The sequence below is a fragment of the Colletotrichum fructicola genome (assembly GCF_000319635.2).
Source record: "Colletotrichum fructicola Nara gc5 chromosome Unknown KSG_Nara_v1_contig03, whole genome shotgun sequence".
Taxonomy (NCBI): Eukaryota; Fungi; Ascomycota; class Sordariomycetes; order Glomerellales; family Glomerellaceae; genus Colletotrichum; species Colletotrichum fructicola.
In genome coordinates, this window is record NW_027094053.1 from 1446207 (window position 1) to 1459895 (window position 13689).

The 13689-nt window shown below is 53.1% G+C and overlaps 4 protein-coding genes across 4 annotated transcripts; 1 reads left to right on the forward strand and 3 right to left on the reverse strand.

Annotated features, from left to right (window-relative positions):
* Positions 1 to 724: 724 nt before the first annotated feature.
* CGGC5_v005189 (putative transporter) lies at positions 725 to 2564 on the reverse strand (the record flags this gene model as incomplete). The annotated part of the gene is made up of 7 exons (XM_032033061.1): positions 725 to 754; positions 809 to 1366; positions 1419 to 1498; positions 1549 to 1847; positions 1900 to 2123; positions 2175 to 2228; positions 2277 to 2564. The coding sequence occupies 7 exons, from the start codon at positions 2562 to 2564 to the stop codon at positions 725 to 727; spliced, it is 1533 nt and encodes a 510-aa protein (XP_031893403.1).
* A 760-nt stretch (positions 2565 to 3324) lies between these two features.
* CGGC5_v005190 (uncharacterized protein) lies at positions 3325 to 6485 on the forward strand (the record flags this gene model as incomplete). Its single annotated transcript, XM_032033072.1, has 6 exons — positions 3325 to 3767; positions 3815 to 4025; positions 4075 to 4468; positions 4527 to 4681; positions 4734 to 4799; positions 4857 to 6485. 6 exons carry the CDS (start codon positions 3325 to 3327, stop codon positions 6483 to 6485), a joined length of 2898 nt encoding a protein of 965 aa, XP_031893404.1.
* Positions 6486 to 6616: 131 nt separating this feature from the next.
* On the reverse strand, positions 6617 to 8452 carry itr1-1 (Myo-inositol transporter 1; the record flags this gene model as incomplete). Its single annotated transcript, XM_032033083.1, has 5 exons — positions 6617 to 7087; positions 7138 to 7328; positions 7377 to 7812; positions 7868 to 8163; positions 8245 to 8452. The coding sequence occupies 5 exons, from the start codon at positions 8450 to 8452 to the stop codon at positions 6617 to 6619; spliced, it is 1602 nt and encodes a 533-aa protein (XP_031893399.1).
* Positions 8453 to 10751: 2299 nt separating this feature from the next.
* cprA-2 (NADPH--cytochrome P450 reductase) lies at positions 10752 to 12940 on the reverse strand (the record flags this gene model as incomplete). The annotated part of the gene is made up of 2 exons (XM_032033094.1): positions 10752 to 12641; positions 12695 to 12940. The coding sequence occupies 2 exons, from the start codon at positions 12938 to 12940 to the stop codon at positions 10752 to 10754; spliced, it is 2136 nt and encodes a 711-aa protein (XP_031893400.1).
* Between the last annotated feature and the right edge of the window lie 749 nt (positions 12941 to 13689).

Here is a 13689-nt window from a genome sequence, read left to right on the forward strand (position 1 = left end):
GCGGCCGGTAATCACCGGGTGTCAACCCCGACTGGCTGGGGAGTTCGGTGCCGACGCCCCCCCACACAATCCATCGTGTCGAGCCCATGGCATCTTTTGCTCGTACTAGCGGGGATGTGCTTACTGGGATACCAAATTTGGAGGCTGGCGGCCAGCTGAGCACTGTGAGCAAACATGCAACACGCGTCATCCACCAGAAACGATTAGTCCAGCATGGTTCCTCCACCGTCGCTAATGGCTTGGGTGCGAGATCCTCGCATATGCCCCTCTCTTAACGCGAACAAGGCGGTTAAATCACAAACTCCACACGTTAGGGAAGTGGATTTCGTGGGGTCTGGGGTACTAGAAATGTAGTCCGGGGCTCGTGAGGGGAAACCTGGGTCTGGCAAATTGCAACGTTGCGGTCAACGGCTTCAGGGTCCACTCTGAAGGTCATACTGTTGCCATCATTATCATGTGATGGTGTTAAGCGATGTTAGGTCATAAGTAGAGGCGTAGCAGTGGGCGAGACTGGTCTGCTCACTGTGGCTCGATTCGAGATCCTCGGTCATGCATGTACGCAGGTGCTCATTGGGTATCAATATCTCATATCCACTCCACGCTGCAATATTTACATATCCCACCGGGCTCATACGCAATATTTCCTAGTGACCTGGCATCCTCCCAGGCGCGCTCCTTGCAGACAAGCGCTGCGCTCATCCAGCCAGACTGGCAAAGACTCTCTCTAGTAATTATATCTGAAGTTGACATTTTCCTAGGCCGAATTAGCATTGTATCACCACCACAAGAAATATAGATAGCACCGTACCTTGTCAGTGATATCCTCGAAGGCATGCGCATGGGCAGCATCCGCAACAGCTTCTCCTCGCGCGATCTTGGCCTCGCGTGACTTATTCTGCCATATGTAGTACGTGCGCAGAGCAAACAGCGTAACTTCTAGCAGAGAAAAGCAGCCAATGATAATAGCCAGCGCCAGAAAGTATCGAGGCGCATCTTGAGAGCGGAAGACTTGAGGCCCAATGGAGTTGCCAGCAGCCCAGAAAACGAAGTTGCTGCAAATGACGACGCCCTTCTTGGTTTGGCCGGCGACGTTACGTGTAACGAGCGAAAGAGCGAGGCCGCTGCAGGCCCAGAAGGAGATCATGATGTAGTAGGCAAACAACAGACCAACCTTCTTGCTGGGTTCGAACGGGACCGTGAGGAGGACGACGGTGCCAGCGATGGTGGGGGCAACGGCGGCCATCATGGCGAGGATTGTCTGCTTGTAGCGTCTGTCGATCCAAGCGGCTGTTACCATGGTGATGATCTGCAGGATGCCCGTTACGCTCTGGAGAAGCTGAGTCTGCCAGGTCGTGTAGCCGAAGCTCTGATGAACGATTAGAGACCACAGCAAGAGGTGTCGGTTGGATGTGGTTTACCTTGATGATGATGTTGGCAAACGCACCCAATCCGCCAGATGGAAGAGTGGTGAGAAGCTGAATCAAAGCGAATCCGTAGACTACGAGAAGTGTTAATTGATGATAGGTGAGATGTCGCATATTGACTGACCTTGAGGATCCTTGAAAGCCTCCCAGACCTGCTCTTTGCGGTATTTGCGGTTCTGAAGACCGGTCCGGTTGGAACGAACCCGCTCTACCATAAGCTTCTTGTCCTCCTCGCTGAAGCAGTGCGCCTTCATGGGCGAGTCAGGCATCCACCACAGGACGAAGAGGCCCCAGAACACAGTGATAATGCCATAACTCATGAAGAGCGCTTGCCATGACTTGATCGGCGACGAGTGTGAGATGAAGGAGAAGGCGAAAGCTAGAAGTCCACCGATGATTTGCTGAAGACCGTTCATCATGTACCTGTTCTTGTATTAATGTACTGGAAAGCCCGATATGATGCATGCGTGCTTACCAAAGGATTGCGGTGGTGGCCTGCTCTTCACGCTTATACCACATGGACGTCAACAGCACGAAGCTGGGCTGGCAGACGGCCTCAAACGCGCCCAAAAAGCCACGGACAATTACAAGACCGACGAAATTGTGACAGGCTGCGTGCAGACTGAGAGTTACTCCCCACATGATGATGTTGAAAGCAAGCCACTTCGCAATCGGAATCTTTTGAATAATGTAGTTTTCCTAACTCTGATTAGCTTTCAGTTCGTCAATGAACTTTGTTCTCACACATACTGGGTATTCCACACAGAGGATGACAATGTAGATGATCGTCGTCAACCAGGCGTACTGAGATCCATTAGCAGAGCCCTGGTCACAAACAGGTCATTCACATACCTCTTGCCCCTTTAAGTTCGTGTCGTCAATGATGCCCATGATGGACGCAAACGACATCGTGCCCTTGTCCAAAGACTGCATGAAGTACGTGAAGATCATCACAGCCAAGACCCTCTTGTCAATCATTCTCTTCAATCTCTTGTTGGTCGCTTCGTCGATGTCGACGATGCCCTCGCTGGCATATTGGGCAACTTCTCGGTCGACCAAGGCGTAGTTGGTCTGCTGCTTCGTTTCGGCTGCGTCTTCCACCACCTCAGGCGCCTCGTTGACATCGTCTTTGTTGCCCATCATGGACTGGACCGTGTAGAAATCTCGCTCGAAAGATGGGTGAGGTATAGTCTGCCCTTACAACTAGGAAGAGGGACGAAGCATCATCAAGAGGTTGGAAGAAGATTTGAGGCGCACCCCAAGCTTTTAAGTAAGCCGGCACAAACCTTGGCCTAGATCAACAGAGACATACGTCCCGAAAGCTTGGGAGCACCGGGGTGTCTTCCAGCGCAGCAACCATCAGGACTATCCACGCGACCATCTAAGCACACGCGGCCATTTGCAGCCATTGCACCGACCGCTACACCTAAACCAGGCCAGCTCCCGTCAACGCTGCGACATCTCGCCAAACAAGTACAGCGCCTCGGGTATATTTGGCCGGCCGGCCATATTTGCCGTCAACCATCCTGGAGACAGAGGCCCAAGCGTGCTAATGCGGAGGCGGGGATGGACCGGGGTGATGTGCGGGGGAGGAGTCCGGGCCGGCTATCGGGATGCCAGTCTTGGCCAACCAGGTCACCCCGTGAGCGTGGCCTGTCGTGCGGAGAAGCTTCTGTCGTCCCCATTGGGGAATTGAAGTCAGTTAGCTGATCCTCCTGTCGAGAGACCCGGTTTTCACTCCGGCTGAAGCGCCTGAATAGAGATCGGCCTTGGCGGGCTACCGACTTCGGGCCGGGAGACACCGGCGCCCACGTATTTTGAGGGGAACCATCTGTCGTTGTAGCCGTTGTGACCAGAGAGTAGTAGTATCAGTACGAACAGCGTGTGAGTCAATAGCATCATGTTCGAGCAGCCTATTGTAGCGTTCTCGCGCTCAGAGGGCGACGAGCTCTTCAATCTGGTCGGTGCAACCATCGTGGTTGACGAATCAGACCCCATCGGCATTCACATTGCGGCACAGAATCTTGCCAACGACTTTGGCCGCGTCACAAAGTCTGACCCGAAGCCTTTGCTCGTGTCCAAGGAACACGAAGTCGATGCTGACACTGGCGCGGACGTCGGCATTCTCATTGGATGCATCGGGTCGAGTCGTCTGCTCCAACGGTTGGAGAAGGACGGAAAGCTCGACTTCGGCCAAATTCGCGGAAAGTGGGAGTCATTCCTGACGGCCCCTGTCACTGACCCCTTTCCGGGATGCAGAAAGGCGCTTGTGATTGCAGGAAGCGACAAGCGCGGAGCGATATTTGGTTCTTACACGTTGTCTGAGCAGATCGGGGTGTCACCGTAAGTTAAATGTAAGAGTACTCGAACATTTACTGACAAGATGGTAGCTGGTACTTCTGGGCAGATGTGCCTCCCAAACACCACGAGGAGATATACGCCCTCCCTGAGCCTACGCACAATGGAGAGCCCAGCGTGCGGTTTCGTGGCATTTTCATCAACGATGAAGCTCCCGCCCTCACAGGATGGGCTAGAGACAACTTTGGAGGCTACAACTCGGAGTTCTACAAAAATGTGTTTGAGTTACTGCTAAGACTGAAGGTTCATAAACACTGTTGAACGAGATATGCTCAACTGCTAACACTCGCAGGCGAACTTCATGTGGCCCGCAATGTGGCCCGGGTACCCCAACCCTGGTGCAAGCTTCTTCACGGATGACTCCGAAAATGCCAAAGTTGCGAATGACTATGGCATCGCCATCTCAACCTCGCATCATGAGCCCATGCAGCGGGCCACGAACGAGTGGTTTGCGGATAACCCAGACGGAAGCTGGAACTGGCTGACAAACAAGAAGAAGATTACTGAGTTCTTCGAGGAAGGAGTTAAGAGAGCGAAGGGCATCGAGTCTTACTTTACGATTGGAATGCGTGGAGAGTATGATAAAGGGATGAAGACGGATGACCCAGCGGCTGTGGTCCGCGACGTGATTAAGACTCAGAGAGCCGTCATCAAGGAGGTTCATGGCAGGGAGGATGCGGTTCCCCGTACGTTCATGATCAAGTCAAAGATTGGGATGAAAGCTGACCCGAAGGTTTTCTACAGAGCTTCTGGCCTTGTACAAGGAGGTACAAGACCAGTATGAGAGTGGAACGATTGATGTACCTGATGATGTGACTCTTCTATTCGCGGACGACAACTTTGGAAGCATAAGACGTCTCCCGACGAAGAAAGAAATGAGTAGAACGGGAGGCGCAGGTGTAAGTCAAAAGAAACAAGTTTTCGCTGTGATAAGTTACTTACCGGGCATAGATATACTACCACTTCGAATACGTAGGGACTCCACGCAGCTACAAGTGGATCAACAGCAACTCCTTGGTGAGCGCCAGTGATCTTCAGAACGTAGAGCCAACTTGATCTGACGTGTGAAAATAGGGGAAAACGTGGCACCAACTACAGGAGGCGCATCGGCGCAACGCAAAGCAGATTTGGGTCTTCAACGTGGGCGACATTAAACCTATGGAAGTCCCACTCACGTTTGCAATGGCACTGGCTTGGGACATCAAGTCCATCGAAGCAGAAAATTTCGTCAAATTCTACACGTCCATGGCTGAATCCAACTTTGGTTCAGGCCTGACAACGGAGATCGCAGACATATGGCATCGGTACGACAGACTAGCCGCACTGCGAAGGCATGAACACATCGAGCCGACTACATTCTCCCTGATGCACTATGGCGAGGCAGAAAGTGTCGTCAACCGATGGGACTCGCTCCTCGACTCGGCCCAAACAATCCACGACCGCGCACCGGAATACCAGAAGGCGGCAATATTCGAGACAGTCCTGCATCCTGTCAAAGCATCCCAAATCTTCACCAAGCTCCAGATTACTCTAGGCAGAAACCAGCTGTACGCCCGTCAAAGACGAAACACTGCGAACAAGCTGGCTCGTGAGGTCCTCGACCTCTTTGACGATGACTACACTCTCAGTGAAGAGTTCCATTCCTTGCTTGGCGGAAAGTGGAACCACATCATGAGCCAGACGCATTACGGCTTCGGCGATACCTGGCACGCGCCGTCACGTGATATGATCAGTGGTTTGTGTTATGTCCAGCGTCGGCAGAACTCCAACCCGATCGTCGGCCAAATGGGAGTTGCCGTCGAAGGCCATGCGGGCGTTCGCCCAGGAAGAACGAATGAAGAATCTGACCGAACCCATCCCAGCCGACGAGACCTGGTGCCCGGAGTCACTTTAGGTTCCATGAGCCGATATGGGCCATCAAAGAGGTGGTTTGATATCTTCACAAGAGGGAACCAAGTCATACATTGGATAGCGTCCTCCTCGGTTCCGTGGGTTCAGCTCTCCGCCACCGAGGGCACGCTGGCCCCTGATGGCGACGACGTACGCATCTGGATTGCCGTTGACTGGGAGAAGGTGCCGGACGATTTCGACCAGGAAGTTCTGATGGACATTCAATCCCAAGAAGGCGACTTCGAACAGGTTCACCTTCCAATCACTGGCAGACGAGTTCCGGAGACGTTCAGTGGCGGGTTCGTCGAAAGCGACGGATGCGTTTCCATCCCAGCTTCGCATTGTCATCCACCTGAGTACAGACTGCTGCCGGACTGCGGTAGAACCGCGAATGGAGCAGTTTCTGTTATCGATATGATGAAGATACCCAAGGAACATCTCACTTATACCTTTTATGTCTTCTCACAAGCCACGAGCCCGACGCTGCAGTTGTATTTCAACATGACTTTGGATTTTGACCCTGAAGACACGATGGCGTACCATTTCCAAGTTGACGAGGAATCCGGTGGAATGTGGCCGCTCTTAGAAAAGGAAGATCGCGCAGATCATCCCGAAGGATGGTTCCATGCAGTCCAGGATTGCAATTGGTTACGAACTCACAACTTGAGCAAATTTAATTTGGGTCCTGGGAAACACACCATGAAGATTCAGTTGAGACATTCGAACCTGATCTTGGAGAAGATAGTGGTTGACTTAGGAGGAGTGAAGGAAAGCTATCTGGGGCCTCCTGTAAGCTCGTACGTGGGGAAATGATCGTTCTACGTCTGTTACAAGATATCTCCGGTTTAGTCACATAGAGTCTTAGATTGCAATTTGATCATGCTTCTTGATTCATCAACGCTATAAAGTGCTATCTATGGAGACAAATCGGTCTCTCGATAGTTTCAAGCCGATCCCCCAGCCATCTTGCGCATCTTCTGCAACTCATTTGCCTTCTTGACGCCAAATCCAGTGGAGAAGATCTGGCGAACCTCCTCAAGCGGCAAGCCGTTTGCTTCAGGGTAGCAGAAAATGACAAAGACCCAGCCAAAGAAGCAGATGCCTGCATAAAAGCCGAAAGCACCGCTAGGCGTCAGACCCTTCATCATAGACAAGAATGTCGAAGCGATGATAATGTTGCAGCCCCAGCAGGTGACGGTGTTCATCATGGTGCCGAGGGCGCGGACCTCAAGAGGCAACAGCTCGGTGCCAACCCAGGCAATGGTGGCAACTCCACCGGCGAAGCAGGCCACGTAGACGATGATGGTGACGAGGACGAGGATACCCGCCCAGTTTACCGAGGTGGCTTGCAACTTGAGGTCGGGTGAGACTGGGATCCAGTGGAATGCGATCGCAGCGACGGCCATGCTGATGGACTAGAATCAGTCAGTATTGTGTCGAAAATATTAGTGCTTACGAAACTCACCATTCCCATGACAGTGAAGATGAGAATACGGCGTCTGCCAAGTCGATCGATAACCAACAAGTTTACCAAGGAAAAGACAAAGTTGGTTGCGCCAACGACGATGGAGACGGCGACTGGCTTATCGAAACCAACGAGTCCGAAGAGAACGCCGCTGTAGTACATCAAAGTATTGAAGCCGCCGAGTTGAGAGACTGTCACTGTCAGTTTCATCCCTTCAACGTTGGAACGGGTAGTCTTACTGGCCATGATAGCACAGGCGCAAATCAGAGCGCGCAGGTTGGAGGGAACAGTGTGGAGCTCCTTGAAGCGGTGCCACAGGGAAGTAGACGTAGCCTGTGCCTCAACCTCAACAGCCCAGGTCATGTGTCCCATCTTTGCCTGAACCTGTTCCTCTGTGGCATGGGGATAGACGCGTCTGATGACGCGGGTGGCCTCTTCAACCTTGCCGTGGGAGATGAGCTGTCGGGGTGATTCGGGGCACCACGGTAGCAGCAAAGCAAGGGCGATAGGCGGCAGACCGCCAACGGCAACCATGTAGCGCCATCCGTGAGCAACCTCAGTGAAGCCGGCTCCAAGAGCATAAGAGATAAGCTGACCAAGAGTCACACTCATGTTATCGAAGGCAATCATGCGGCCGCGGTGTCTGGCAGGGGCCAGCTCGCCGATATAAAGAGGCTAGTCTCGAGGCCTCAGCATCAAATGTGTCAGGTTTGGGGTTCGGGAAACCTACGATGATCATGGCGGCAGATCCAACACCCAATCCAACGATGAAACGACCGACTGTCATCTGAGCCAGCGAGAAAGCTGCGGCTTGGATGATCGAGCCGATAAGGAAGAGAACGCATCCGATGTAGATACCGAGCTTGCGTCCGTATCTGTCGGCAGGAAGACCGGCGATGATGGCTCCGATCAGGGCGCCACCGGAGGTGATGGATGTCACAAGCTCTTGCTCCGAGGTCGATAGTTCGTGTCCAAGGTCCGACTTGAGACTGACCAGGACGGCAGAAATCACACCGGTGTCGTATCCTGTTAAAGTCAAGATTAGGGCCCGCGCGTTCCATGGAAATTTTCACGCCGCGTATCAGCAGCATAGCAGCCAGAACTTACCGAACAGAAATCCACCCATCGCCACGGTGAAAGTGATTAGCCATACAGCTCTGGACGGCTCAGTATCCTCGATGGAATCATCATAGCTGGGGACTTGTACGCCGTCAGATTGCTCGACGTGCTTCGCAACTCCATCAACTTTGACCTTATCGAGAGACGCTTCTCTGGACAGGTTCTTGCTGTCGGCGTCGGGGGTTGTTTGCGACATCTTGTCCGAGGAGTGAGCTGACCAGCCTCACAAGAAAGACGTTGCAAGAGGCGGATGTAGAAAGAGAGGTTGGTGTTGTGATGATCGGCTATTGAGGCTGAGGCCGGTTGCTAGATCAGAAGCTCGAACCATCATCGGACGAAGGCGACCACACACATGCTTATATAGAATTTGAGTCAATGCCTCTCTCCCCATGAGACTACTACACCCCTAGCCCATCAAGAGCGCGCCAAGGTGGGTCGCGGGGTTTTATTACTCGAATGAGTTCGTTGTATGGGTAGACAACACGCGCGCCCTGCCAGCTTGAATCCCCCCATCCGTGCCTTTACAGAACTAGACGGAATTCTCGTTACATCCGGCATGTTGGAGCAGGGTTCTGCTAAAAGCCCGGGCAAAGATACCTTGGTTCCCTAAAGCAACGCGCAACACAACCAGTAGCCCCCTCATCTCCTTTCCCCAACACCTGAGCGTTGCTGAGTAGCTGAATTAAATGCGGGGGTGGGTTGTCTGGGGTGCTTCCGTGTGCGGGATACGCGGGGGAATCCATACTAAGCCATGCCTAAAGGAGTAACAAAAGCCCGCCGTATCTGTTATCCGTTCGTCTGAGACGCAACGCCTTGGCAGATTCGTCTACCTAGCATCAAGCGCCTTACTGTGACCAGCGTGGAGATGTCGAAAACATGGCACTGAGTTCCGGATGAAGGGGAGGCCAGCCCATCGGTATCAGCGATGTTGTGTCGGCATTTTTCCGCATGTTTACCCCTTGAATTACAAGACGATATGGTACGCAGAATACCAGAGGACTTCCAACGGCGACGCGGAATCATTGCGAGAGGTTTCGAAGACTTTCCATCGGTTGAAGCACAAACCGCGCCCTATGGGCCCGTACATGGGCCTTGGCAACTTCAGAGGGGAATGATGTCATCGCAAACAACGAAGGAAATGATACGCAACTGCGCAGCCGATGAGAGCAACACTGAATAGATACGAGAATAGACAGGACGGTGGGCCAAGCGGTTGGGATGGCGTCCGCCTGCCCCAGATTTTGCATGCATCAGAGTTTGCCCCGGATATTCCCCCACACTGGGGGAGGATACATCTTCCACTGATATTATCAATTTCGCGGCTCCGATTGGAGCCCGCAGTCCTGTGACTGCCGTGAACAGAAGGGATTTTGTTTAGCCCGCGGATCAGAGGCGGCGGCAGATGAGTCTCTCCCCAAGAAAAGTGAGCGGAATGAACGTGGAGACCCTGGTCAAAACGAGGAGCCTTCAACGAGTCAAGGGACTTGCATATGGGATTACCTGCCTAAAGAGGTAGAATAACCCGCGGGACTCAGGACGGAACCAGGATAAAGCTTATTCGCCCACACCAAATCAGCTCCATTTCCTTGCACGCGGCCACCCATGCGACCAACGAAATGGTTGGGAATGGTTACTGTTCAACTTGACAGTTGATGTGAATCTGCGGCTCTGTCAAAATGCACTTGCGAGACATCATGATGCACGCACAAGGGGTCTTCGTCCAGTCCGATCTAGACCCTGTCATGTTTCGGGGCGAGCCCGGGCTAGACACCAGCAGGAATCCGCGGGTTATACAGATGTGGGTAATTGATGCTTTTCCGTCTCCATCTTATTCTGCATGTTGACGTTCTTGCGATGTTGGTGTTTCCACTGAAGGGGACCGAATCCGGGTAGTAATGAAACGCCATGACTTGCCGCAACTCTGTCCCTGGGAATTGGACATCGTGAATGCCCGTCCGACCAATCCCCACGCAGAAATGGTGCTCATGAATGATGGGCAAGATGTCACGTCGGCGGATGTCCAGACCCTCCTCCCGGTCTGGCGGAGCCTTGGACTCCCTGGAAAAGCCATTCACACACTTTATGGCCTAGGTAGCTCAAGGAGATAATTTCCGATTTGAGCAAATGAAGTTCAGGAGTCCACGTTATCTTGGGATGAGAAACCAGACAACCGGGTGCGGTGTTGCGGTTGGGGTTGCTTGAAGTCATGCAGGAACCAGAGGAACCACCTACTGCCAAACAAACCAGTCCAAGAGCTTCACCACACCAATAACTTCGGTACATTGAGAACCCGAATCTCTGATACATCCTCACCAACAGTCTTCGTGGTAACTAAGCATTTTAGAAAATGATATCACTTAAGGAAACAGGATCTGTTGGTAGATGCAAGAAAGCCGCTTTGAATCTATTTCGTAAACCATACAAACGCTGCCTTTACCAAACCCAAACCATGCACCATATCCTAGTGTCGTAGACTCATACTGATGCCATGCTATCTATCCCCAGACATCCTCTTGCCACTTGCGGTTGCGCTTCAATGCCTCGCTCCAGTCCTTGACCTGCGAATCGTCCCAGCCCTTGTCTGCTTTCATCACATCACCAAGCGTCTTGCCAACCTCTCTCGCCATGCTTGCCCTGCCACACATGTACAAGCTGGCACCATCTGCCAACAACTCGGAAACATCCTTGCCCAACTCCAGGACCTTATCCTGAACATAGGTCTTGCTGGTACCTTGCTGTCTTGAGAAGGCGGTGACAATCTTCAACTTGCCGCCGAGATCCTTCTCCATCTGCTCAAGCTCCTCGCGGTAGATGTAGTCTTCATCAGGCTTGTGGCAGCCGAAGAAGAGCAGCATTTGGCCAACGTCTTTGCCAATGGACTGCAGACGGAGGCGCTCGGCGATGAAACCGCGGAAGGGAGCGAGACCGGTACCAGCAGCGACCATGATCAAGGGGTGTGATGACAACATGGGGAGCTTGAACTTGGAACGGCGGATGTGGGCATAGACTAGGCCGCCTTCAAGAGCGTTTGAAGGACCAGTGAGAGCATAGCTGAGGCCCTCCGTCTGCTGAGTCGCCTGAGACTCTTGAAGTGAAGTTGACAGTGCTTGGAGGTAGTTTGTTGTCAAGCCAGGAATGGCCGTGGTTGGAGATGCAGAAAGTGGGGTATCAGAAACAGCGACAGTAATGCTAGGGGCTTTGGGAGAAACAATGCTAGAGGAAGAGATGGAGTAGTAGCGGGGCTGGGATCGGGGTAGGTTCTCGATAAGGTATGACAAGGGGATGCCAGACCACGTGGCTGAGGCCTGGGACTCATCCGATTTGAGGGCGAGCTCAAGAAGCTTGCCGATAGTGAGGTGGTTGGAAGCAAGGAAGCCGGCGTAATTGTCTTTGTCCCTACCGAGGTTCAGAAGGAAGTCCTTGGCAGCAGCCGAAGGAGCGAACTGAGCAAGGCCGCGGACAGTGTCTCTGGGAACGGCGGCGCAAATCTCAAGGTAGTACCTGAACAGCGTCTCGACGTTGGTAGGAGTGGGAATTCTGACTTTGACGGCAGCATCCAGAGCATTGATGCTGATGGGGACACTGCGGCGTTCTGAGAGGCCGAGGACGTTGAGTAGGCGGTCAACCTCTTGATCGGGGTTGATGGGCCAGACAGCGAGATGATCGCCAGTCTTGTAGGTGAGTTGTGAGCCACTGTCCAGCTCAAGGTCCAAATGAAGACAGCTGCGTCCCGGAGAGGAGAAGAGATCGTAGGCGTTCTTGATCTTGAGAGCTTTGATAGCAGAGTTTGCCGTAGACTTTCCAGACCCCTCAATGAGATGTACTGGTTCGCCAATGTGCAGATCCTGAATCTCCAGCGACTCATCCTCGACGACTGCTAGTGAAGGCTCGTGCTTCACCTCGTGCTCTGCCAGGTTGAGGGTCTCACGGAAAACCTTGTAGAGGTCGTCCTTCCATGAGAGGAAATCTTCCTCGGTGGCGCCCTCGGCGTCGTCGGCACGTCCGACCGGTGCGAGACGCGATGCACCTGTATCCTCAAGAGCCTTGTCGACGACATCGACGACTCTGTTGTAGTATCTGTAGTTGTTGTTTCCCAAGCCGAAGGCTGCATAGCGGAGGGAGGTCAAGGGCTTGTCCTGAAGCTTGGTGATCCAATCCCAGAACATGCCGGCGTTGTCACTGGGGTCTCCCTCGCCATAAGTTGAAAGAATAAAGATGGCAAGCTTGGTCTGGGGGATTTGTGCGATCGTGTCGGCATCGTAGTCTGAGAGGTCGGCGGACATGGTCTCGAGGTGGAATCGCTGATGGAGCTCTCTGGCCAGACGGTTGGCGAAGCCCTCAGCGGTGCCAGACTGCGAGCCCCAGAAGACGACTACATCTTTGCCCTGCGGGGAACCATTAGCGAAGTTGGTGACATGGGATGACCAGGTGTGCTTACAAGCTCTTCTAGCCTTTCAGCGATGTTCTTGGACTTCTTTGCAGCGTTGCCGCCAGCTCCCTGCTGGGGCTTCTCGTACCAAATGTAGTTGTACGGATCGGGCTTATCCCATGTGTATCCGCGCAAAACATAGGCAGCGGACAACAGCCCGGCAGCTGCGAGAGCTGCGGTATCTGCGAAGGTGTTTGGTGCCAGCTGGCTGAGCAGCTTCAGAGTGCTCTCTGGAAGAGGCCCCGGGATTGACATGATGTCTGCAACAAAACGGATGACAACAGCTATGAAGGCGATTTGTTCAGATGAAAGAAAAGTCAATGGGTTTGCCGTGTTCGCGCAGTAAGCGACCATGCGCCCGAGATGTCGAGATAATAAGTGCGAACAGCTCCAAGATAATCATCGTGAGAATTTCCAAATACGAACAGCATGTGAACCATGACCGCGGCGGGTCCAGTAACGCCAACTTTCGCCGAAAGAATTTCCTAAATGATTTCACAAAGGCAAGTTGCGGGGAAGCATTGCCCCATTGAGTCAGACTGCATGCTCAAAAGTTGGGGAACCAATCCACTTCCCCGCGGGGGACCGAAGACGAGTTGGAGGACGCACATGATCTAGACTAAGATAGGCGAGGTATCCCGCGGGATCGAGATAGCGCAGGGTCGTGTAAGGCAGTGCAGCATTGGCCAACAAGCCTTTGCGTGCCAACAACTCCCTCGTGGATCCCAAGTTCCCCAACTTTCTGAGTCTTTTTCCGTCGACGGCTGGAACACCGATCCCGCCGGCCTGGTCGGGAATACCCACCTCTCAAGTTTAAAGTGGTTATCCCGCGGCGCAAGTTGCCTCGTTGAGCTAGAGAACTCGCCGGGCCGTGGATCTTCGCCGTGTGATGAAGTCAACCCCCGCGTCCTTTGCGGCGAAAAAGGGGTGTGACGGTCCCCGAGATATCCCCACGATCTGTCACTCTAATGCGGCACCGCACTGTTGCCATCTATTACCGTGTG